Source organism: Sinocyclocheilus grahami, unplaced genomic scaffold (genome assembly GCF_001515645.1).
Source record: "Sinocyclocheilus grahami isolate Dianchi unplaced genomic scaffold, SAMN03320097.WGS_v1.1 scaffold49.1, whole genome shotgun sequence".
NCBI lineage: Eukaryota > Metazoa > Chordata > Actinopteri > Cypriniformes > Cyprinidae > Sinocyclocheilus > Sinocyclocheilus grahami.
In genome coordinates, this window is record NW_015505228.1 from 1,031,707 (window position 1) to 1,058,239 (window position 26,533).

Genomic DNA, 26,533 nt, shown 5'->3' on the forward strand with positions numbered 1-26,533 from the left:
ACTTCAGCTGGTCATGCAACAGTAAACACAGCGAGCTCTACTCGTTGCTCTTTGAGTCATCGCTGGCTTCGCGAGTAGGAGACAAAACACAGTGCAAACATTTGAGTCAGTTTGTGACAACCATGCACTGTATATGTCAGAGATAGAAAGAACTGTTTGCTTGTACAGATGTGCATTCAGTATATGTATGTGTACATATATAATCACAAAACTGCAGTTGAAGTCAAGTTCAAGGGATTAAGCGTTCAGTGTTTTCTAGCACAGACAGGCATGAGAAGCCTTATGTAACCCTCCCTAGATCTATTTACAGTCTCTCAGGCTGGCTGCCTCTCTGGACGTCCTCCTGCACTCTTCTCTGGGTGTTTAAGTTGCACATTAACAGAAGAATAAAATCAGCACCAGGCATTCTTACATTCACAAAACCATCTCTACGCTCTCAAAAGGTACAAAACTGTCACTGGGGTGATACCCTACTAATATGTGCACTTCAGGTACTAATTTGTACTTTTAAAGTACTAATATATACCTTTTTATTGTTTAGGGGAAAATAAGGTAAAGTTTGTCCCTTTTTTCTGGGAATGTATGTAAACTATTGGTAAACCTAGCAGAACCTACTTAAAGGGATAACTTGTTCACCCTTAAAAATAAAAAATTCTGTCTGTTTTTTTTTTCTTCTGCAATTGCCAGTAACATTATCTTCCATAGTATGGAAAAAATGCTATGGAAGTCAATGTCTACCAGCTGTTTGGTCGGCAACATTCTTTAAAATATCTTCTTTTGTTTTCAATAGCAGAAAGAAACTCATACAGGTTTGGAACAACATTATGGTGAGTAAACGATGACAAAATATTTATTTTTGGGTGAACTATTCTTTTAAATATCCAAATTCATCTGCAGCATCCTGCAGATCTACTACAACCAGCCACTGTGGTGTCTGTTAGAAATGTTGGTACTGTAACACTTTACAATAAGGTCTCATTGACATTAGTCAAAGGGATAGTTCACCCACACATGAACATTCAGTCATTAATTACTCACCCTCATGTCGTTCCAAACCTGTAATACCTTTTTGATGAAATCTGAGAGCTTTCTGACCCTGCATAGACAGCAGCGCAATTGAAATTGTTGAATAAAGTCATTATAAATAAGTCGTTGTTTTTTGTGCACAAAAAGTATTCTCGTAGCTTCGTAAAATTACAGCTGAACCACTGATGTCACGTGGACTATTATACCAATGTCCTTACTACGTTTCTGGGTTTCATGACAGAATTTTCATTTTTGGGTAAACTATCCCTTTAATGCATTAGCTAAAATTAACTATCAATGAGCAATACATCCTTAAAGCATTTATTAGCTTCTGTTAATGTTAAAATGTATAAAAAAATTATTTATTTTATTTTAATTATTATTATACTAAGATTAATACATGCTGTAAATGTATTGTTCATTGTTCATGTTAATTGATACAGCTAACTAATGTTAATAATTGAAAACGTATTGTGCCAAAGGTTTAAACCAGCTACAATATTTGCAGCACCCAGAGGCTTTTTTTCAAACAACAGACTAAAGAGGTTTGTGAGCAGCTTTGGTGACAGGATGAGATGAAAACAAAGTCAAAACAAATACACAGACATCAGAGTTAATACAGAACACAATATTACATCTCTGCAATCATAAGCCCTGGAGTAATCTTTTAAATGGTTTTTACAAGGCTCTAGTGTATACTGATATTTCCTGCGATAACAGGAAGTAATTTGCTCAAACTCATAACACTCTCTAAGAAAGACAATCAGATTTTACACAAAAAAGAACATTCAAAAAGGAGATCAACTTCTATAAATGAAAAATGGTCTGACAAGAAAAGATCATATAAAATCAACATATGATAATCATTTCAGGACATGTTTAGAATAGTCGGGTAACAAGAGTATATTTACTGTACATGTATAGAAAAAAAATGACTGAAAACTATCAAAAATGTGCTCATTTTAAAAACCTGACAAGGCAAGAAAACCACATCAGGCCTCAACAATAAAGATGGCCCACTGGCCACAGATTTTAAGCTCCATTTCAGCCATTTGAGTCAGTGCTGCACTGCCAATGAAAATGTTAAATTCATTGATCATTGTGACGAGAGGGGCGGGGCCGAGAGCCGTGGGAACTGAGGGAGGCTGGTGGAGTAATTGATAATGAGCGACACCTGCACCACTCACCGGTCTCGAGTCCCACGGAGGAGCTCCAGAAGGATAAAAGGAGGAGCTACGACACTGAAAGACGAGAGAGGACCAGGCCTGGACTTTATTTTGTGTTCTGTGTGCTGCAGTCGTCCGCGAGGGGCTGCCGCTTTACTTTCATTTTGTGTTTGTTTATTTTATTAAAGTCTTTAAATGTTCGCCGGTTCCCGCCTCCTTCTTCCTGTGACTACGAACTGTGTTACATTGGTGCCGAAACCCGGGAGGAAGGAGGGACATGCTGTCAAAGAGCCTTCGCTGCTGAGGGGGGTCGCAGTGCTGAGGAGATCTGGAATGATGGAAGACGAGGTGGGACGGAGAGCTCGCTGCCACGCTCCTGGGTCGAGGAGGGGTGGCTGCCGTCCGAGAGGGAGCGGTGGAGTCGGCCCCATTCGCCAGGAGGTCAGAGCCTGCTGCCGTCCGCCATGATTGGGGAGGAGCAGGGAACGGGGGACTCGCTGCTGGCTGCCCTCAACAGGAGGAGCCATCGCCATCCGCCAGGAGGCAGAGGAGCGGTGGGCCGTCCACCAAAGATGTCCAGTACTATCGCATGGCATCGCGAGTGAGAGCCTCTCAGCCGGTTGAGGACCAAGCGGCAGTGTGTCCGGGATCCAGACCGATAATTTTTTTTCTTTTCCTCTCTCCCCTCTCTCATATCGGTCTCTCCTCATCCTTCCGTCTCCTTTTCTTTTGCCTCGTCTCTCTGTCCTTACCCCCAGGTACATCGCGGCCGCCGTGATCGGCTCCCCCGGAGGGAGGAGGGGGCGAGTAGAGCGCAGTCTCAGGAGTACCCCCCGGCCTGCGAGGGGCGCTGGGGGTATGTGACGAGAGGGGCGCGGCCGAGAGCCGTGGGAACGGAGCGAGGCCGGTGGAGTAATTGATAATGAGCGACACCTGCACCACTCACCGGTCTTGAGTCCCAAGGAGGAGCTCCGGAAGGATAAAAGGAGGAGCTACGACAGTGAAAGATGAGAGCGGACCAGGCCTGGACTTTATTTTGTGTTTTGTGTGCGGCAGTCGTCCATGAGGGGCTGCCGCTTTACTTTCATTTTGTGTTTGTTTATTTTATTAAATTATTTAAATGTTTGCCGGTTCCCGTCTCCTTCTTGCCGTGACTATGAACTGTTACATTGACATGCATGCAAGGTCAAAAAAACACTTTCATTGTCTTATAATATGCATTTATTTTTACCTTATTTGCTCAACGACTCTCAAACGATTCGCTCAACAATTCCCTTTTTCCAAACCCCTCCTTTGTGTGACGCTAATCTGCGGTGATTGGTCCGATTGGTCTCATTTTCATTTCATCATGAGCCTGTAATGCCTGATAAGCAGTGCTGCTTAGTGTACAGCGTTACCGGGGAAACAGCTATTTCACCACTCCAAAAGTGGCACCTAGTGGCAAAGAATGAATTTGCATTTTCATTCAGACCGACTCGAAAACCAAGTTTTCCCAGGTCTGTGCGCGTAACAAGTGGGTGGGCAATATGCTGATGTTTCATGTTGACGTCAACATGAAACTGCTTGGGATTCGTTTTGAAAACAACTCGTTTCAATGATTCAGAGTCAACTCTTTCTTTTGAGAGACAACAACATTATATACATGGTGCACTTTCAGATATAAAACTTTGCAGGATGTTTTCATTCACTGAGAGCTGTGTTACACACTGCATGAAAGGTAATTTTCAAAAATCCATAATAAGGGCACTTTAATACAATTTTGGGGTGTTTGTGAAAGACTGTATGTTCTTGATACTATGCATGTGCCAATACTTTGGTTTTTAGCATCTGGGGGGAAAAATGCAGCAAAAGCAGAAACAAGCAAGCGTTTTAGCACTCTAACACTCATGTCCTCACTTTCAAGTAGCGATTTGAAGAAGTTTTTTCCATTAAAACATCAGACCGAATCAATTTACACCAATAAGTCAAACACTTCAATGCTACTTGTGAATTAAAAAAAAAAAATCTAGGAAAGCTAAATCAATACAGTCGTTCACAATACTCTGCATGTTAACTTTTTTAACAGTATCAGAACATATTAACAGTATCAAACCCGAATACCATCATCAGTAGTCCTACTTATATGTACTTGAAAACTAAAACATAATAAAAGCATTACTGATGTGAAATCATAATGAAAACAATGTACTTCACTTTAACACTATATGTAAACAAAAGGTCAATAAAACCTAAAAAAAATATAACAACATAACATTATTAAACTCCTGGTCACAATGTGCAATGTAGACGTGTGAAGGCAAACATGTGATATGATGCACTCCCACAGACAAGTAGTAAAATTATCAACTTATTTTCACAGGACAGGTCACGTCCAAACCCATAATTCATTCATTTTTTCCATCGATAAGTCAATGATGAACTAAAGACCTGGTCATTTATTGCAACTTTCGATTAGTTTTTGTATAATTTTATGTGAACCTTTGGCTGGTTCCATCTTGTGAAGGGTGAAGACATGGAAATATTCAGCACACCGGCACCAACTTAACATGATGTATCATTTTAGGTAAATACATGAATGTGAGAATCACCAATAAATCATACACCAGACCATTCTGGCTCATAATTGGATGCATTTTCTGCATTGAGTTTTACTCCAAGTTAATATTTCAAGTAAACCGTAACTTTACACCATAATTCAAGACATTTTAACTGTAGTTAATCAAGGTCTAGGCCACCATTTACTTTCAGCCCAGCCAGTTGATAAGGTGCAACACCTTTGGCTCTATTTTAACCTTTTACCTGTTGCTTTTTTCCTAAATGAAACGCAGATGCATACAGGTGGACTTTATGTGGTGAAGGTGACGGAAAAAGAGCATGACGTGAATATTTGCTTACCCCATTCCTCCTCTGCCACGGGGTCCTCCACGACCACCTCTGTCAAACCCACCCGCTCCTCGACCTCCAAAGCCACTTCCACCTCCGCGCCCACGTCCACCTCTAGCATCCTGGCTATATCCACCATCCTGGCCACCATAGCCTCCTCCTCCACCACCACCACCACTCATTGTCGGGGCATCCTGGCTGTAGCCTAGAATAAAAATACAACACATTGAGATTGAAATACATAACATCTGCCTTAAACATTCCAGCCTTGTACTGCATTAGAACTTTGAAATAACTTTTTGAGTAGATATGTAGGACTTGTTGACACCATATAGTTTATCAGCTGATGTTTTCTAATTTATCTGTATTGGTCGATTGGAAGTATATTGACCAATGCTGGAGAACAAACTGTGCATGCTCATTTCCTCTACTTTTACATTTAGATTACATTTGTTGTCGTATAAAGGCTGGAATACACCACACGACTTTGACCCAGATTTTTATAGTTTGCATATTTGCGTTGACAGGTTTAACAGAAAATCACACAGTATATGATGGCCACAGACTCTTGTTTTTTTTTTCAGTCCATGATTCCATCCAGTCAGAAGATATTAAACATGGTTGATATTTTGAGCTGATTGTAGTACAAATTTTGTAACAAGATGCACATTTCTATGCGAGTTTGTGTTTAGAACGACTTGAAAATCTGGTAGTGTGAGATCCTCAAAGTCGGGAAGAGTACGATGCCTTGTGATTTATAATTGTTCCGATTGTAAAAGTTGTGTTATGTATCCAGTCTTAACGCTTACTTAAAGTATATCTTTAAAAACACTAATAATTTAATAGCACTCTTAAGGCTGGGACACACCAAGCCGACGGTCGGGTGTTGATGAGCGTTTGTTGGGATAGTTTGTTTGTTTGGTGTGTTCCACTCATCGGTTCTCGATGGGCTCACGTCAGGGGCAGTTTGCTCGATTCAACATGTTGAATCAGTGTTGGGGCCGTCGGCACGAGTGAGAACTGTGATTGGATGTTTAGTTTAGCGAAAGAGTCCGTGCAGGAGAATTAAAGCGAAAGTGATGAAAACTAGTAAGTAAATGAAGGCGGCACAGACACAAGGCTATTCTAATGTTACGTGATCTTTCACAAGCATTCCAATATGCGAATATTTTCATAACATGAGCCGCTTGAAATTATGACAGTTATCAATGTTACTGATATTCAAAATGATAACCAAGTGCTGCTTCGTATATCTGTGTTTATTTTGTATATCTTTGTTTCGTTTTCTCCTTTTTCTCCTCCGAATATTTACTATTGATAGCTGCTGATATAGACAGCTAACTCCTCTCACGCAGGTGCAGAACGCATATGTTAGTTTGCAGTTGTCTGTAGTTTGAGCGGTGTGTGCAAGTGCAGCTTTTTGGTCCCATGCCACCGACAACACCGTCAGCTTTCGTCGCCACTAGTTCTTTGAAGTCGGCTTGGTGTGTCCCAGCCTTTAAAGGTAAAATTCACCCAAGAATGAAAACTCTGTGTGAAAACTACAGAACTGTAATATTTCTTTGGAAATTCTTTTTTTGGTCGTTTGTTTTTTTCTATTTAATAGTCAATAAGGTTTGTGCTTAGAATTACTTTAATTCTACAACATAAACAAATTAAGCAAATATTTAAGCCAAGTCGAGTTGCTTGTTAAGTTTCTAAAAAAGAAATATGCCAATTATATTCTTAAGTTTTGAACTACAAACTGAACAGCTCTATTTCCCATTACCATCAAATTCTATATGACAACGATTCTATATGCCGAATGAATCTCTCAAGCTCACCTCCCTGTCCATACTGATTTTGTTGCCCATAGTTTTGAGCTGGAGGAGAGCTGTAGTTGGGAGATTGGTTGTAAGGCCCTCCTCCATGCTGAGAGGACTGGTGTTGCCCCCCGCTACCCCCGTATCCACTGCTCTGTCCTCCACTGCCCCCGTATCCTCCAGACTGACCCCCACCCTGCTGCTGCTGCTGACCGTAGCCAGATGACTGCGAGCTGCTGCCATAGCTGCTGAAACACAAAATGGGTTTAACATATTCTACTCAATATCATCACATTCTGTTCACTAAAAAAACATTGAGCACAAGTATTATCTTTAACAAAACTAGCTTTAGACACATTGTCATCCAGCTGAAATCTCACCTAGAGGCAGATGGAGGAGCAGACTGCTGCTGGTTATAGTTCGAATAAGAGGATTGCTGGTTGTAGCCTCCACTTTGAGCTGGAGGAGGCTGGCTGCTGTTACTGTAGCCTCCAGAGCTGTATGACTGACTGGACTGATTATAGCCCTGAGAGGGCGGCTGAGACCCATATCCTCCTATAAACCGACAAGGATTTAAATATGATAGCAAAAGATGGCCTATTCACAATATTTTCAGTTTAATTAGAGGCATTAAAGAATAATACCTGATTGGGACTGTCCATAGCTGGAACTATATCCACCCTGATTATTAGCAGAGCTGCTCTCTGAGTTTTGGTTGTATCCTCCATAACTCTGCTGGCTGTAATTTTGGCCGGAGGGTTGACTGTAACTCTGGTTGGACTGTCCTCCATAACCACCGTAACTGGGCACAACACAATGAAATTATTATTTTAATCATAAACGTGAGCAATCGTTAAATATTATGATAACACTTTGGGAAGGAGGCTTTAAACTCACCCATGGCTTGAGGTTTGGGCATAATCTAAAGGGAAAAGACAACGTTCATTATAGATGGTGGCTGTTTTTGGTAATTTACAAGTATTTGCAAGATCAAAAATCAGTCTACGCTGGCCTTAGGAAGATTATAGTTCACAACAAAATGAATTGTCATTATTTATTCCCCCATGTCATTCTAAACCTATATGGCCGTCTTCTGTGAAACACAAATAAGATGTTTGTTTGTTTATTTGTTTTTTGGTCCATACAACAGGTCAATGGTAACAGATTTTTTTGGCTTAACTACCGTTATCCCCTTAATACAAGTAAACAAGCTCACGTTTCTTAAAAGAATAACCGTCTCACTCACATAATTCATTAATGGTAATGGAAGCGTTTCAGTTTTGTCGCGTCAAGTGTATATGGGGTGTGGAGAACGCCAGATAGACCTAATTAATCATATTTAACATTATTCATTTATTGAAACTGAATTTAAATCGATGTAACGTTACAGTGGGTTCGGTGCAAATATAGGTCAGCAGAACAAGCCAGCTAAAACTGAAAGCGCTGCAAACAAAATGGCGGAAGCCGACATGTTCTTCGTTTTTCTTTTTCACAAATTAAACCATAAATGTATCAAATACGTCTATCGCTTGTGTAACATGTGCATAACACCACTAAATGTCCTCACCACGCGCGAGTGACCCAAAAAGAAGATTTGCGGAAAATTGCGAGGTGCGTTTTGCATCAGATGCTGTGTTTAGGCAATGCCAATAGCGACTATAATAAAACGCGAAATCATATTGCGCTGAACAAATCTTACCATTTGACGCCATAATCGCGCTTGAAATCGTGTTAGAAGCTTATGCAGAAGACCTGTTTGAGCGATGTTGCACAGTCACCTTCGGTTCCCAACATTAACTGCGCGGAGGCTGAGACGCTGTTGTGTCGGTTTGAGCCTGTAGCCTGCGGTGATGTCACACTGCCGTCCATTCAGCTTTTGGATGTTTACAGAACACATGATAAATCTCATTTTTTTACATGCAAAATTTCATATTCACAAACGTAAGTTCTCATGCACAAAAAATAGTTTTTTTTCTTTTAGGAAGGAAATGGAGCATTATATTGATACTATACGATTTTCTATGAAACAAAAAGCAATTAAAACGGTGAAAGTTTGTAAACGCTTTGATATTTTTATATAAATTTGTATTTGTATACAGCCCCTCTAGTATGAAATTGTTTATTTCATGTATAATGTTTATTGTTTATATCATGTATAGTGTTTGTCATGTGTATTTTGATCTTGTTAATAAAATAAAAAAATGTTTACAGAACATTTAGACTAACATTATACAGTAAACGCGTGCAATTACACATTTAAAACCACTTGAAATCCAGACTTAAAGATGAAATATGTGTAAGAAAGTAACCCTATATGGTATGCATTATGTTCTATCCATGAATTTTTTTTTATTTTCAAAATAAATTTTTATTACATGAAATAGTTTCAATTATACAAATCAAAACCGTTTTTGGGGGGTGTTTAGGATAACGTTGCCATATGGCAACAGTGTCGGCCTACCACAATGGGAAATGGCCAAAAAAGTAGTTTTTCTATTAAATTATGATTTTTATTTTTATTTGAAATGCACATTTCTTTTAGAAATTGATGCATCCGATCTTAATTTCCATCCGAATCTGCCACACACACACACACACACACAGACAGACAGATACACACTCACACAAACACTCATCGTTACAGTCCACGAAGGCTAACTCATCCTCATTGTCATCATATGGAAGAGCCAACTCTGCACTCTTCCTATTGCCCTTTCCGTGAAATATTGCTCTATTCATTTTCTGAAAAGAATAAATAATTTTCTTATTCATACATAAATACTTCAATAAACACTTCAAATAAATAAATAACTGCAATCATTACAGTAAAACTATGTTAAACAATGTTGATTTGTGAATAAAAATTACTTACCAAGATGATGCAAAAAAATATATAAAAAATCCACCCTTGAGAAGAGATGTTCAGAAATGAGTTTAACGGAGCAATTTCTGGAGCACTTCAAACAGGTGTCCTCCATGTGAGAGTGACAGTGGGAAAAAGTGTTTTGGAGGAACATGCAAATGTCATTTGACTTAAAAACAGCACATCATTGACTACCTTAAGGCCAGCCCTTTTAATTACCATATTGCAATATATATATATTTTTTTTCAGAATAACAAGGAAATAAGTAGAAATTAATTGTTGCCATATGGCAACTCTGTACCTTAGAGGGTTAAATCTTTAGGTATGTGTGAGTCCCAAAAGCACTTTGCAATGGCTACAACTGTGCATCCTAAAAATAATAAACATCAATAAATAAAAACACAGCAAAAGGGAGAACACAGGTGGCATTCTAATTTAATATAAATCCTAGAATTATTTAAGAAGTTACAATACTGTTACTGAATGCATGAGTGAAAGCAATGGAACACACAAAGCTGTAATGTGCAATATTATGACTTATGCAATCAAATCAATTTGATTTTTCATTACAAATAATCAATACAAGAAATACAAAATTATATTGTATTTATCCTGTTAAAGAGAATATTGGCATTTTACAGTGTTCTGAGGTCTTGGTGACATTACTGCATAACTGCATAAAATAAATCTAATTCACAGTAACAACAGTATATAGATCTGTGCTTAGGAATGATCAGATAGCCAGATCTCTCCATCATAAACATGTCACATATTACATTATTATTTAAAAAAAATTATAATTTTCAATACCTCTGAAGCTTTGCACTGGGTACATTTTGTGCCCCACAAAAGCATTCCAAACATGGCAAATCAATGCCACACAAACAAAACTTGTGGTGTTTCAAAACTTGACTTTGTGTTTCACATGTACATTGCATATACTTAACTAATATACTATCTCCACAAAAGTACTAAAGCAAAAGAGAGGCCTAGAACCAGAAGCATTTGACTTTCACTCTTCTGAGCGTGACCGAAAAAGTGAGCTTCTGGAACTGTGGTGCGGATGAGGCTCGCAAAGCTTGAGACTCTGGAATAAATACCTGGCCGGTTCTTCTGAGCACACCCAAGTCCAAAACTTACAACTCCCACTTGAATCCAAGTCCCACTGCCACCAGAACAAACCAGAGGGCCTCCAGAGTCCCCCTGTAAGGGACAAAAAAAATTCTACATGGTAGGATAAGTCAGTACAATGGCTGTGTGCTAGTATCACATACCTGACAGGAATCCTTGCCTCCCTCCTTGTATCCAGCACAGATCATGTCTGATAAGATGTTGACTGTTATTAAATCAGATGACAAAATCTGATACATTGACTGGCAGGAGGACTGGTTGATAATGGGCGCCTGCACTTCCCGTAGCGCCCCGACTCCCCCGAGGGAAACTATTTAAAGAAAAAACAGAGCAAATGCGAAATACAAATAATTACCAAATGTCCAAAACATTGTTAAACTAACATAACATAAAATAGGGAATAGATCTGTGATAAGTTAGAAGGCTTTGTCTGGACATTGCTTTTTCTTTTGTTGAATGATCGCTATATCATATACTGTATATATTTGCTACTGACAGAAAGCAGTCTTATCTTTTATCTATCAAGAAATTTATCTTTATCACAATTTGTCTACGTGTACTGCGTTAAGCTAACTGAGACTTGTTATAGCACTTGTATATCATATTGCTCTTTTGTTGATTTTGATTGCTTCCATTGTCCTCATTTGTAAGTCGCTTTGGATAAAAGCGTCTGCTAAATGTCTAAATGTAAATGTAATGTAATGTAAATCTATCATTTCCATGTCAAATCATTTTGATCTTTTTCCATGCAGCAGCAATGGGTTATTTGCATAAATGCAAGGCATCAGGAAACCTTTTTTCCTCTATGGAGGACAATAAATAAATCTTCTGGATCTTATATTATGCTCTGGATTGATTTCAGAGATGTTAGAAATACTGGATAACTTATGTTTTTCTTGAAATTGTGTCTTTTTCTCATTCAGGGCCCTGAACATGCTTGCAAGGTGTCGGACACTCTGACGTGTTGTCGAATATACTGTTCATACAAAATTTCTATTACGATTAGGATGTTTGAGGGTCAATTTGACCTGCCTATTTCATCCTTGAAGGCAGCTGTATAGACAGTAAATAGAAACGTTTTTATGTATTTCGTAATGTCAGCGGCTCAACTACCTTCTGAGGATATTTACATTTATACATATGGCAGCTGAAGAAACTTGCACGATACATTTTTATCAGTTAATGTGTGTTCAGTTAGCTGGAAACTGAACCCATGATTTTGGTGTTGCCAACAACATGCTCTACTGTTTGAGCTCCAGGAAGAGACACAGAAATGTTTTAAAGGGGTGGTTCACTGGGTTTTTCTAGGATTGATTGTGTTTATGGAGTGCAGTCTAACATGTGTTAATGCTTCGTAAAAAAAAAAAAAAAAACGCATTATTTTTCACATAATTTACCTTTATTCTACACCGCTCTGTCCCTTCTCTGAGAAACGGGCTGATCTTTTCCTGTTTTTATGAAGCCCTGCTCTCAGAAATAGGCAATGGGCTCTGATTGGTTAGCTAGCCCAGTGTGTTGTGATTGGCTAAACCGCCTAGTGCGTGTCTAAATGTCCCGCCCCTCACCTCGGGCGGCATGTGCTCCGGTTGTATTGTAAACAACGGCATCGTTAATATCAGTTTGAGCCCGATTTAGAAGCAGAGGATATTATTGAAGAGGATCGTGCAGAACCTGTACAAGCATGGCTTTTAATGGTAGGCCTATGTTTTTTGTTGTTGTTGTCTCATAATTTTAGATATGCTGATATTTGTAAATGCTACTGCTAATGTTAGCTTTTAATGTTTGGTTTTATCCTGATTAAAGCTTTAATACAGTACGGCAACTGCACGCGCGTCCATGTTTAATGCTTCTCATAGCTATGTGAAAATAAGTGTATAATTGTAACAGTACATTGCTGGAGCTGAGCTGAATGGGAGAGAGAGAGAGAGAGAGAGAGAGAGAGAGAGAGAGAGAGAGAGAGAGAGAGAGAGAGAGCGGGGGATCGCGATTCATATATGAACAGATTTTTACGTGCAGCTCTAGTTTTCTCTTCCTCTTCTCTAAAGCAGCACAGCATGGCCTCGCCCCCTTTGCTGCCTTTTCCCGAGGGCGGGGTTTATCTGGGTGTGTGATGTCACGAACCCGGGAAGTAACTTGTTGTAGTCCCTACCAGCTGATTTTGTAGGCATTAAACTGGCAGAATTTTAAAAGCCGATATCTCCGTTTGCATTGAACTTTCAGCTTCGTAATATTGCAGATGTTGTTTATGCTCAAACAGCAACATTACACACTAACTAACGTTAAAAGAGTGAAATCGCAATGAACCACCCCTTTAAAACAGTTACAATACTGTTTATAATATTTATATTTTATGAAAAAAAAGTACAAATTATTTCTAAATACAGTTTTAAAGACTACAGTTTTTTTTTCGTAATAGGTGAGAAGTATTATTGTTCAAGGTTTGCTGTTTTTTTTTGTTTTTTTTTTGTAGATTTTTTGTTTAGTTTGATTTTCATTTTTGGTCAGTTTGTCCCAACCCTAAAGATCTTCACCAGATTTGGACCTACTGTTATACAAGTAGAAAAAAAAATCAATAGTTCAGTGAAATAAATGTGCTCTACTCGTTCCTCTTGCTTTTTAACTATTTCTCCTCCTCCTACCACTATAGAAATGAAATGGAAATCCACTGCAAAGAAAGAAATCCACATCCTTTGGCATGACTTGAAACAGTAAAATCGGTTAATTTCCCCTAATTTCTTTTATGATGCACTTACCACCCTCCTGAGTGTGTCCCCAGCCCGTGACGTAGCATAAGGTTCCACTGTTAAACTGGAATCCAGCATATGGCAGACACACAGGCTGGATCCTGTCTGACCAGGTGACCGGAGAGCGCAGCTGCACTAAGGCTACATCTCTGCCCTCCTGAGGGGTTGAGTATCCTTCTGGAATGACCACTCGCTGCACCTGACTGACCATCTCAAACTGGTTATAGCCATTGAGCAGATGGCGTCCCATGTACAGGCGATACGAAGACACTTCTGAGGGGCTGAGGATAGAAGATAGAGAACATTACCTTCTCTATAATCTACACTGTCATTAATGATATGATAATACATACTTAGGAAAGCAGTGTGCAGCAGAAAGGACCCAATTTTTTGCAATTATGGATCCACCACAAACATGGCCTTTGGCTCCCAACTGAATGTCCACTTGCCATGGCCATGCCCCTGCTGATGCTTCAGCTCCTCCCACGATACGTTTCCCTAGCAGAGGCCTACCGCACACTTACGTGAACAGGTCAGAGGAGATTTAGTGTACATACACAGTAGAGATTTCCTTAACAGATCACACCTGCCCTACAACACCCCTAGAGTATCATTACATCTTCTCACTATATTAATGAGGAGCTACACAAACAGATGCATAAGGCTTGAAATTGTGAAAACTGTTGTGGGTAAGGTTACAAACTTAAATACTTTTTTAAGCTATTAAAAATGCATGAAAATGAAATTCAAACAAAAATGAGCTTTCCTTTACTGTGATGAACATGTTTTGACTTTGTGTCATTTGGATTATCATTTGGATTTAATCTTTTGGATATGTAAATGAGGCTTTAAATATAATGCAAGTCATTTTGGATAGAAAAAACATCTGCCAAATTCAATACAAAAATATTTTAGCATAACATTTTGTTATTATTTAAAAAAATTAAATTAAAAATAAGAATCAATTTGAAATAATATAGTCACAGTAATTAGGGTTGGGAATCTAAAATCAATTCCAATTCCAGAATCAGATACTTAAGGTCAGGAATCGGATACTTGTTGTAAAATTTACATTTCAATTCCACCTATCAATTCCTGTGTGCGCATCTTTTATTTTTAGGTGGCGAAAAGGGGCTGTTAAAAATGTATTTGTCTTTGAATCATTGAATCAAGATTCATTCAAAAACAGTGATTCATCCAGTAATGAAACAAGTAAATCTTGAGTGAGTCATTGAATCATTCCACGCATAAATTCTATGAGATGTTGTTTAGCTTTTTTCTTCAAAATCATGAGAATAACAACTTCCATTTAAAAAAAAATGTCTCAATTTATCCAGAATCGTGCAACTACAGCTCTTAAAGGCACAATAAGTAAGATTTTTTTATTAAAATATCCAAAAACCACTAGAACAGTGTTATATATTTTGCTGACTTGTGTACTTACAGTATCCCAAATGTTTCGAAGAATGTTTAAATCCAGAGAAATAAGCAATTTTAACTAGTGACACGAAACTGGGAATTGATAAGAATCGGAATTAGAATTGATAAAATTCAAACGATACCCAACTCTAACTGTAACTGACATGCATTTTTTTTTTATAATAGAAAGTTATGTCTTATTCGGATTAAACTGAGTAGCCTTTAAATGTTACTCTACCTTGAAAAATATTTGAAGACTTTTGTGATTGAAATAAGTATTTGGTGCCAGTATTTTAGTACTTAATTTAAATAATTTTCTTCACTTCTAATCATTTTCTTAAATCATTATTAAAAAATCGTATTAAAACAACATGAGTACAAAGATTACATTCCTAACACTACACATAAAAAAAAAGCTTTACAAGATTTCTTTTTCATCTCAGATATCCTAATCTGTCACTGACACATAAACTGAAAAATAATTACCTTGTGCCACACATGTTGACAGACCTGAAGTTTTTAAGACACAGAAAGACAAATTATGAATTTAATGAATGCATTGAATCAAATAGTAGACATTTACTACACCCTATAAGACTTACCTGTTAACATCAAGACAAGGAGCTGTAGCCATGAATCAGTCATTCTGTTCAGTTGGACAAGTTTCTGTTAATAATCACGTTAATGAATAAACTCATTTGCCCTTGTGACACTTGTTGGGCTAGCTCTAATTCAACAAAAAAACTATCAACATTGTTATCAACAGTTAGGTCCAAAAACTTACTTGTAATGTCAGAGGTTCAATATTCAAAAAAATAACCCAGTCACATATATTCGAACAATAAAAAATGTCAATCGACTTAAAAACGTTTATTTTCTAACGCACAAGAAAACGTCCTCGAGCATCTGAGGACTCTCACCGAGCCAAGTTAGAGATTTGTGATGCCTCGCTCTGAGAACGAAACATATTCGTATCTTTCCGACATTAATTTAGCCTACATTTAACTGAGAGCTGAAGACAAAGAAGGTGATGTGCTCGAGAAGAAAGAAAAGACCAACGAGTGAAAACGCAGGAATCTTCACTTGCCAGAGAATACGTGAGAGTACCTGTGCGTTTCTACCTGCTGCCAGCGTCCAATCACAGCGCGCCGTCTCAATCTCCTCCCAAATAATGAGCCCGTTGTTCTCGGCAGAAAGAAGACTAGCACAGAGCAGAATTCCTGCCGTGGGCCTACGTGTCGCTCGGTTAGATTGAGATTATTTTTGGTAATAATGAACGGAATTTTAAATAATCTTTTCTCAAACCACACAAAAGTATTTTGTCGTCGTTTATCATACGCTGTTTTACAGTCTGAAAAATGTTTAAAATTCAAAATACTTAAATACAGGTTGTGTTTTTATTTATAACATATTGTAACAATATTTTCTATATTTAGATGCAACGCTTACACTATTACTTAAATCATTATGAAAATTAAACTTGTTTTTTAGTAAAACAACAGTAACAACTAATTTGTCATTGTTTCACTACTACAGTAACCATATTTTAATGTATTCACATTAAAACCAAGGTTATACAAATGACTGATTATAAGAAGTCTGCCAAAAACACCATGGTTACCTTGAAGCATCTAGAACACATAATTTACCATTTTATTTAGATATAATAATCTTCATTAAATAATTTGCCATTAATAAGAATGAAACAGTATAAGGTTCAGTATCAGTGGTATAAAAATCCTTTAAGTATTATTGTAACTAAGTTATTGTCCTCAAGCTGAAGGGTCAGTCATTTGACCCTTTTTATCTTATCTCTCTCTCTCTCTATATATATATATATACACACACACATCTTATTCACAGTACAGTGTATATAGGGATCAACTTTCACCTAAAAGCCAGACAGGTGCTTTATGTGAAACAGTAATTCCATACTGCCAAATGAATAATTCAGCATAATGTAGCTTGACTTTATAACTTTCTTCTTCCAAAAGCCATGTGAACATGAAGGGGAGTCTGGTATAATATTAAACTACCTCACAGAACACAGAACTGAAGTAGGCCTACCATACTGATGCACTAAAATGTAAATTTTTAATTAAAGATGACTCACAAACAATGGCATGAATATTACTATTCATTTATTAAAAAAAAAAAATAACAGACTCATTACAATGCGAATGTTCAATCTTAGATCTTTCCCTCTTGGAGAAAGTATTTCTACATGACATTTAGGTTAGCGGTGAAAAACATCTTGGGTGAAGGGGCAGTTTCACTCTCTTCATTTTTGCGACGTTCACTTTTTAGGGAACTTGGCCTGCTTGTGTTTGGGAGGAGCCCATTTCAAACAATGTGTGTCCACTGTAGAAATAAAATGTAAATGTTTAAACTTTTTAAAGCATGTTAACACATATATAAAGCAAGGGATAGAACAAGGGGCAGATCTGTTACCTGTTATCGGTGGTTTCTTGTACTGGGCACTTTTGAGATGCTCCTCTACAAGTTTTGGTGTGACACAGATGACATGTTGACCTTTCCAGTACTTGACCATGTTCAGAGACTGTAGTGTGCTGATGATGTCACTCTGAGTAATGCTCGTCATCTGACTGTGGGTGGGTGTAGACATTATGCATTAGTTAGATCTCTTCATCAAAGCCTTGGCAGTAGACTCTGCATGCAACCTCATGCATTTGTTTACATGCAGGTTTGTTCTTGTATTTGGGACTGGATGTGTACCTGAGGTCTTTGATGGACAGCGTCCCTCTGAAGTCTCGCAGAATCTCTAGTAGTACCCAAGACCAGTAACTCCTGTAGCTCAACTTCCCCAAGTCTGACAGAGGCTTCTCTGGAGACCCCACTGTCCTCTCCAGCTTAGATAACTCATAACCTGAGAAGAATATGACAAGTTATCGGTGTATATGCTTATAACAGAAGGGAACATCTGCTGAGAGGTGAATCAGGGGTGAAACCTACTGAATGCAATTAGAAATTTTCCATATCCTCTTCTCTGGTATGGAGGAAGAGTGAGAATACAAGCGACATTGTTCCCATCTGGAGACTCCTTCTCCTGCTCATCAAGAATACATTGTTAATCAAGATACAAATAAACAAGATACGCTGTAAAAAACAAACCAAAGAAACACTTTACCTTAGAGAAGTAGCCCACAATATGTGCTCCCTGTTTGTTGACTTCAGTGAGGATGTAGAAGATGAATGGCTCTACATCAAAGTAAAGTGTTTTATGATCCAGAAAGAGCTTTGCCAGGAGACACAGATTCTGACAGTAGATCTACAGTGAGAAGGACAGTGAGAACAACAAACTGTAGGGAAAAGTTACCACTGCATAGAGATTTGCACAGATTTGAAATCTGTCACAAAAGAATTTGTTTCTATGCTTCATTTTAAAGGAAGGTATGATCTGGCTCACCTTATGGTCCTTCCCATCAACCTCGTACACTGAGATATTGTTTCTGCGATAAATCTCTTTGCCTGGAGGCTGACGCCACTGACATTGCGACTGAAACAGGAGCCATTGAGGGACAAAGAAGTAAAACAAAAGACAGTATAAATTCAATGAGAACATTAACCTTACTCTGGGAAGCCAGAAATGCTATAAAACTAACAAAAACACACAATTTAAAATCAGCTGATCGACAAAGTTTGTTGCACTTCCAGTTCCACTGTCCTGAAGTCAGTGGGTTTTTTGAATAGGCTTTTGGTTAAAGGCCTGAATTAAGGTCTGATACATACACAATCTATTCTACAACATAAAATACATCAGTAACACACCAGTCATGATTTTTTAAAGCTTTTACACATCTTTAAAAAAAGAAGGCTGCAAATAAGTGCCTATATGGGACTACAGAGGTTGCTGGAGACATTAAACCAGGAACATTAATCATGCTAAAAAGGAAAACTCATCTATTCACTAGTCTGCTTTTGCAGTCTTCTTGTGTTCATAATCACACTTCTGCAAGCCATCTGAACTAAAACGTTTCAAGATTTTAAATAAAGATTGAAAGAGTTGTCACAAACTCAGTGGTGGTGAGATAGAAGTCATCCAGCTGTGGTGTAGTTTGCTTAGAGCGATATCTTTTTATTTCTGGTGACTGTATTTACACGTAATTCATAAAAGTTGCTCATTTGTGAAGATTATCTTGATGAACATGTCAGAATCATAAACTTTTGTTGGTCACAGAGCTTATTTAAAAAAAAAAAGGAAAAAACCTGTTGATTTTTCGTTGACAGAAGAAGGGTGATGCTAACTTCTGGGTTGGCCTACACAAATACCTCATCACTGCTGCACTCTATTCCAAGCCATTCAATTCATTATCACAGATGTATAGCACCCCCTATGGTTTAATAACAGACGTTACTGTGTGCATCAACAACAAAACCATTGCGTGAACTGACCAGGTGGTATCTGAAAGTCTTCTCATACTTCATATAATACCTCATCACTGCTGCACTCTATTCCAAGCCATTCAATTCATTATCACAGATGTATAGCACCCCCTATGGTTTAATAACAGACGTTACTGTGTGCATCAACAACAAAACCATTGTGTGAACTGACCAGGTGGTATCTGAAAGTCTTCTCATACTTCATATACTTCAGGCAGTATTCACAGATCCAAAGTTTGGGCTGTTTTCCATAGTCCTCAGGGAATGGAGAGAAGTACCATGCATCAATCTCAAAGTTTCCAATCTGAATCTTGTCCACATATTTTACTTTTGTGATCTGAAAATAAAAGCAACATTTTTGATAAAAATTAGAAAACGGATAGACATAGTTTGTTACTGATATTGATGTAAAACACCATATTAAGCATTGTGAGAACGCAAAGCAGATTTTTTAATGCAAATGTTGCCCCCTCTTACCGCCTCGTGCTCTTTCTCCAGGGCTGCCGTAGTGGGGTCCATCTCTGCATAAGTCTGAAAGAAGAAAAGAAGCAGTCAAATAATTACACATTATCATAGTTGCTATCAGACTGATGTGGCATTCCTCGGACAAAACACTGATTAATACCGTGTCATTTAGATGTGCAGAAACGTGCTGACAGGTACCTTCTGAATGTGGTTGATCTCGTCATGTTTACGCTTCTGGTTTCGGGTGATCTTCCTCTCTGGCTGGTCCACAAGTTCACCTCCACCACCACCACCACCACCTTCCTCCACACTCTTTCTCACTGCGTCTTTCACAGTCTTTGTCAGGGCCAAACGAGCCTTTCCAACCCACTCATCTAAACGTCTGTTAACTGCAAGTGACAAAAGAGAGCTTGTGCTCAGTGAATCTGTAATACACAAACCTGTAAAGCATTTGTGTCAGCCATGAATGAAAAGGCAGTTTCACTCACATCCAACATAGTGGACATAAAACTCTTCTCTGCCTTCCTGCTCATTCAGCCTAGACTGAATAACCTCTGCTGAATCTGAAAGAAAAGTAGAAAACAAATGAATAAATAAAAAGAGTACGTGCATACACATTTTTGGTTTGCATGGGCTGTCGCTTATGAATTTCTCAATCATGTTTTCATAACAATAATACATAATACAGAATTTAACCACAAAAGGCAAATTAAGTAGTTCTGAAAAAAATATCATAACAAACATTATCCGTTATGAGCTTACGCCATGTTGTGTCCGCACGCTGACACAGATAAGTCTCCCCTATTTCTACTGACACCTCCTTCTCTCTGCCGCCGCCGAGCGACATTCCATCCCCGGAGGGCGGCGTACTCGAGCCCGCGGCTTCTCGTTCTCGATCAGCGGCCTCCGCCTCATCCTCTTCCCCGCCACTGCCGTTTGATGAACATGTTGCTCGCGTTCCCGTCTCCAAGCTTCCTCGTTCGGTTCCAGCGTGACCAGCGTCTATTTCAACGTCCATTCGCTCTTCTGAATCGCAGTTATCGTATGAATTGTTCAAGTTTGGGTGGCGATTGTTGGACATCGACATCGCCACGCCAGACATCTTTGTCCATTTGAAAACATTGCGCACGCCGCGTTGACTCGCGCATGCTCAGTACGAATTTAGTCCTGGTCTGTTTTGTGTAGTAGTGCTAGTGCCACTGTTTTGTTTCACTTTTATATATAATATAAATATTTTATATAACGTATTTTAACAAGAACAAACACATAATACATTTTGATAGGTTTGTTAAAATTGTAATTATTTATATATCCCTTGTGTGTGTGTAAATATTACATTTATATAAATATATATATATATAAAATGTATGTATATTTATTTATATATATGTATATTTATATGTGTGTGTGTGTGTGTGTGTAAATTAAATATTTATACATTTATCATATTTATTTAACTGTTTTATCTTATTTAACCTGCAACAGAAAGAACAGACTACTTCCTTTCAAAGTTCTGATTTATAGATTTGTGACATTTTCACAATTGCTTTGGAAAAAGTTAAGCATCACTGAACTTCCGCAGTGGTTAAGAACAAACACATAATACATTTTGATAGGTTTGTTAAAATTGTAATTATTTATATATCCCTTGTGTGTGTGTAAATATTACATTTATATAAATATATATATATATATATAAAATGTATGTATATTTATTTATATATATGTATATTTATATGTGTGTGTGTGTGTAAATTAAATATTTATACATTTATCATATTTATTTAACTGTTTTATCTTATTTAACCTGCAACAGAAAGAACAGACTACTTCCTTTCAAAGTTCTGATTTATAGATTTGTGACATTTTCACAATTGCTTTGGAAAAAGTTAAGCATCACTGAACTTCCGCAGTGGTTAGACTCCTTCCTAATTGCAATGTCTACTCCTTTATTTTCACTAACAACAATGACGAACCCAAGAGATGAAGGAAAAACATGGGTCAGTTTACTGCTTGTGGATAATTTTATTATAGACACTGACATAATGATGGTACAGCTGGTGAAACTGGGAGGTACGCTTGTTCCTCTGCCTGTATCTCCCCTCTCCCATTGTCAGAGCACTCCCTCTTTCCTAAATTCTTTTTCCACTCTCTGATGCAAACCCCTCCCACCACCTCTAAGAGCCCCACCCCCTCTGTGATGATGCCCAGCCCCTCCCTCTCGAGCTCTGTGTCCTCCTCCACGGTGGCCAACGCTTCCAGAAGTATCCCAGTGACTGGGTCCCTTGAAGTTCCTCTCCTGCCAGTGTCCATGATGTCGTCCGGAGCCACGACCGCCACGCTTCCATCCTCTACCCACATGTTCTCTTTCTGGGTGTCCTTCCTGTAAGATTGTCTGAGTCACATCTTTTGAAATAGACACTTTTTGTTCGCTCACATCTTGTCCACAGTTGGATTCTGACGTAACCTTCTCTTGAGAAACTGTTTTTTCTTCTTCATTGGTCAAAGGCTGCCTGAGCTGTGTTATACTATCACGGAGTTCACATTCCTGTCCTTGTGCTGTACTTTCTTTCTGTGGTGTGGTGTTCAGTGGGCCTGAGTTGACATGACTAATCTTATCAGAAGAATGCATGAGCCTGCCCAATCGTTCTATCCCAGGTGTAGGCATCGTGTGACGTGCTGATCCCCCTCTTCCGCCTCCTCTTCCTCTGCGACCTCTCTTGAAGTCACCTTGCTGCCTTCTCTCATGAGTGCACGGGCGCTGTGATTGGCCCGTAGTGTGATGACTTTGAGAGACTTGGGTTGCATCGGTGGAATCTTGGGACGAGGAAGAGAGTGACTGAGAAGATTTGGCACCGGAGGCATCCGTTGCAGGAGTGTCAGAAACATTAGCTGGAGCCTGAGGAAAAACACACATCCCACATTCATTTATTTATTTAATTTTTCACATTCTGCCATTGAGAACTCAGGCCATGAACACACTGCAGCTAAATACGATCATCACTCCTGTTCTGGGTGAATAAATACTAAAGGGGTCATGAACTGAGAAATCAAAATTACCTTGATCTTTTGATATTTAAGATGTCACTGTGCTATAAAACATTCTGTAAGTTTCAGAACTTAAAACATTCTTGTTAGTCTAAAAACAGCTCATATTAAAGCCAATCTGCCAAAACTACAGGTTTTAGAATGTGCCACGCTATGATGTAATAGTGTGGCTAAACTCCGCCTCCACAGGAGAAGATCAACGCCTGCTTCTACATCACTGCCTGTTTAGCCCCGCCCACCGGTTTGCACACATAGTTGGTAAATGACAAGAGCGGCAAATGCAGGTCTACGCAGAAACAAAATGATAAACTTTATATGATGAACTTTATTTTTAATGACGCACCAGACCAGTAAGAACGTGTTCCTTTGTTTACTTCATTTTACCACGGATTTGTTTACAAAAGGCACAATTTGACGCAGAATTTTCAGAAAGATTGAAACTAAAAGACAATGCTGCGCTGACTATGTTTTATTGAATCCGATGTCGTACCACACAAGTGTGAGTAACCGTTTTCATTACGTGATCACAATTGCTTTGTCTGATTAATATGTACTGAGTATTTATGTATTTTTAACCTAAAAAGCGTCCATCTATGATGAATGTACGCTGTCAAACATACACAACTATTAGCCAATCACAGCAGTGGGCGTTTACTTCCGAGTCTACAATCCGCCACGCCTATTCAAACAGAGCGTTCAGATGAAGGGGTCAAAACATGACAGTAAAAAGACTATTACTTATAAATTATGATGTTTTTTGATGTAAAAATCTTGAACATCATAAGTGGACCTCAGAGAATGGTATAAAATTAAAAAACAAAGGCAGTTCATGACCCCTTTATTACTAAATTATTATAAAAAGTAATATATGATCCATCTAGGATTTACCTCATTAATGTGAATTAGGAATCTATTGGACTCTGCTTCGGGGTCAATCACTCCACCCTTTTCCTTCTGCCGTTCCAGAAACTTCTGGAGGGCTGCCCATTTCTTTTTAAATTCCCCACCCATGACTGCATCGTCCTGCTGTGTGTGAAGGAATAATAAACACAATGTTCATGTGTGTCCACAGCATGTGTCCAGTGAGCATACATGAGGGTGCTGAGCCTTCCAACTACACATCCTGGCATAGTCAGCTAACAAGAGAGACTGCACACGGGACAATGACGTACTGTTTAAAAAAAAAAATCTACTGCTTGGCACAGAACACAAGGGTGACATTGTCCACTTGACATTTATAACAATGACAAACGTCAGGCCAGTTTAGCTTGACTCAACAGCTAACACCGTATCCACGGAGAATGATACAGTGTGTCCGAGTGTCTTACCTGTGTGAAAACTGGAGCAGGAGAGGAAAGGAGGGCATCCAAATCATAGGTGAGAGGCTCTCGACACACGGGGCAAACAACAGCTAACTCCTGTTAATGAAACGAAAAACACATAATATATCAAAAAACCCTTCCTTTTATTCAAGCTCACCTCACTGCCTTTTTATGGACTGCAACTAGTTAAGCTTTCACAGTGTAACACTGAAGTAAATGATATAGTAATAATAATAATGTAATACACAAAACTGTTGACTGGAATTTATTTCATACCAAATGAGTTGCATTTTGCTTGAAGTAAGGAAAACATATGAAAGTGTACAAAAAGAAGCCGCACCTCTTCTTCCGTCCTGTCTCTGGTTTTATCCTCCTCCAGCTCCCTCTCACGGGCCTTCAGCTCCATCTCAGAGTGAGTGATGTAGCGGCCAAGACAGTGAGAATGGAAATAGTGATAGCAGCTGGTCTTAGTGAACACTTCCCCTTCCTTATGGTTTTGAAAGAGGAGGAACAAGCACAACAACATTTACAATTTTTACAAACAGGCCACAAACCACACCAAGTGCATATTACAATTAAAACACCAAACCTTAAAGCCATACAGACAGATGACACAGTTTCCATGGGGAATATTGCTCTCAGTCAGGATCTCTTTGGCTCTCTGGGAGGATGATATAGAGAAATAGCTTGAGACAAACACATGTTAGTAGGCACATACACTACCGTTTAAAGATGTTTTGAATGAAGTGTCTAATGCTCACCAAGGCTGCATTCATTTGATATAAATGGCAGTAAATCAGCAATATTGTGAAATATTATTCATTTAAAACAACCGTTTTCTAATGTAATATATTTTAAAACGTAATTTATTCCCGTGATGGCAAAGTTGAATTTTAATCAGCCATTACTTTTAATATGCTTATTTGCCGTTTAGGAAACATCTCTTACTATTTTCAATGTTTGTTATGCTACTTAATGAGAGATTAATATAAAGTTCAAAAGAACACCATTGATTTGAAATATAATTTTGTAACATTATAAATGTATTGACTGTCACTTTTGATCAGTTTAATGCATCCTTACTGAATAAAAGCCTAAATTTCTACAAACATCTGAACAGTAGTGTATTTTTGGACTAAATAAGGAATCCAAACCTCTATGAGCTGATACAGTACAGGTGTCCCGATACATGACTCTGCCTCCATCTGCAAACTCCTCTGTAAACTGAGAGAAAAATAGCACATGAAAACAATGGAGGAAAAAAAGTATACAGCTGCACAGGACATTTTAAAGTTTTAAAACAGCAGTTTCTAATAATAATCAAACACCTGAGCAGTTTATCATCCGAGAGTCCACGTGGATTGTGAATAGAGATGCAAGGGGATGAATATGGGTACTGGAAGTGAATAAAAAATACTCTCAGAAGACCAACAGGGACACAAAGCTGCCAGTAAAGAAGTAGCATTACCATAGTCAAATATTATAGCAATTTGACCAACAAACCTGAGAGTCCAGATCCATTGTCAAAGTAAGACGGACAAACTGAGACAGACTGTCCTCCGCAGTGGAGGGATAGAGCACCAGACTAACTGTCCACCCTCTAAATGAGACAGATTTGACAGATTTATTTTTGTACGGTTTAATGATACAGAATTATTATATCTCAAGCAATTTATGAATAACTAAAAGAGCAATAAACGCTCACATATTTACCCCGCATCTCTCTGATCAACACTGAGCTCATCCAAGTAGATGGACTGCAGCACTTCGATTTCAGACAGGACACTGTGGTGTCAAACAGATGTGAGCTGAATTTCGTGTAGAACTAGCTTCATGTAACAACACCGAGTGTGACACATCAGATGGCCAAAGGGCCAAAGACAACAACTGCAGTAACACACTTGGCCATTTGTTTACTTGGATATTGACAATCTAACGTCTGATCAACTAACTATGGGTTCTTTATGTTAGCCTCGGACCAAATTATTTTCTTACATACTTTTATACGTATGTAACGTTACTATTCGTTTTTTAAACGGTATGTACTAGTTAGTCACCTATGACAGCTCTCCTATATCGTGACCACACTGTAGTTCAAATCATTTAAGCCTAACAAATGAGATCCTTTCAGTTCATATATCACACAACTACTGATTTATATGGGAATTCATAATAAATACACGTTTCTGACAGTATTTACCAGCAGCCCAATACTCACGCGCACTCGGCCGCCATGTTCGCGGTGACGCCACCCTGCAC

The 26,533-nt window shown here is 38.5% G+C and overlaps 4 protein-coding genes across 6 annotated transcripts in view; all 4 read right to left on the bottom strand.

The window, feature by feature from the left end:
- Positions 1-8,737, bottom strand: part of fus (FUS RNA binding protein) — a 22,349-nt gene extending 13,612 nt beyond the window's left edge. Inside the window, exons 1-6 of one of the 2 annotated variants that reach the window (XM_016269052.1) lie at positions 8,577-8,737; positions 7,775-7,799; positions 7,522-7,679; positions 7,258-7,432; positions 6,899-7,125; positions 5,088-5,280 (exon numbers count right to left, since the gene is read on the bottom strand). In XM_016269052.1, coding sequence (XP_016124538.1) covers positions 5,088-5,280; positions 6,899-7,125; positions 7,258-7,432; positions 7,522-7,679; positions 7,775-7,799; positions 8,577-8,589 — 791 coding nt within the window. In that variant the 5' untranslated portion in view covers positions 8,590-8,737. The remainder of the gene's footprint in view (positions 1-5,087; positions 5,281-6,898; positions 7,126-7,257; positions 7,433-7,521; positions 7,680-7,774; positions 7,800-8,576) is intronic. The other variant, XM_016269053.1, reaches the window with a different exon arrangement.
- A 1,858-nt stretch (positions 8,738-10,595) lies between these two features.
- LOC107582999 (serine protease 33-like) lies at positions 10,596-15,870 on the bottom strand. The gene is made up of 7 exons (XM_016269057.1): positions 15,820-15,870; positions 15,638-15,701; positions 15,522-15,545; positions 13,970-14,135; positions 13,626-13,897; positions 11,016-11,182; positions 10,596-10,944 (listed from the first exon to the last, which is right to left on the bottom strand). The coding sequence occupies exons 2-7, from the start codon at positions 15,678-15,680 to the stop codon at positions 10,696-10,698; spliced, it is 921 nt and encodes a 306-aa protein (XP_016124543.1). The 5' UTR covers positions 15,681-15,701; positions 15,820-15,870; the 3' UTR covers positions 10,596-10,695.
- A 1,330-nt stretch (positions 15,871-17,200) lies between these two features.
- On the bottom strand, positions 17,201-21,038 carry LOC107582998 (histone acetyltransferase KAT8-like). The gene is made up of 11 exons (XM_016269056.1): positions 20,667-21,038; positions 20,393-20,467; positions 20,103-20,293; positions 19,917-19,970; positions 19,612-19,776; positions 18,463-18,552; positions 18,184-18,324; positions 18,009-18,102; positions 17,772-17,922; positions 17,487-17,641; positions 17,201-17,396 (listed from the first exon to the last, which is right to left on the bottom strand). Exons 1-11 carry the CDS (start codon positions 21,004-21,006, stop codon positions 17,332-17,334), a joined length of 1,521 nt encoding a protein of 506 aa, XP_016124542.1. The 5' UTR covers positions 21,007-21,038; the 3' UTR covers positions 17,201-17,331.
- Positions 21,039-21,919: 881 nt separating this feature from the next.
- Positions 21,920-26,532, bottom strand: LOC107582997 (E3 ubiquitin-protein ligase RNF25-like). 2 transcript variants are annotated; one of them, XM_016269054.1, is made up of 10 exons: positions 26,493-26,532; positions 25,988-26,059; positions 25,778-25,874; positions 25,603-25,670; positions 25,429-25,498; positions 24,864-24,935; positions 24,615-24,761; positions 24,281-24,370; positions 23,841-23,978; positions 21,920-22,803 (listed from the first exon to the last, which is right to left on the bottom strand). In XM_016269054.1, exons 1-10 carry the CDS (start codon positions 26,507-26,509, stop codon positions 22,018-22,020), a joined length of 1,557 nt encoding a protein of 518 aa, XP_016124540.1. In that variant the 5' UTR covers positions 26,510-26,532; the 3' UTR covers positions 21,920-22,017. The 2 variants fall into 2 exon arrangements, with proteins under 2 accessions (XP_016124540.1, XP_016124541.1); XM_016269055.1 differs by lacking the exon at positions 23,841-23,978.
- Between the last annotated feature and the right edge of the window lies 1 nt (position 26,533).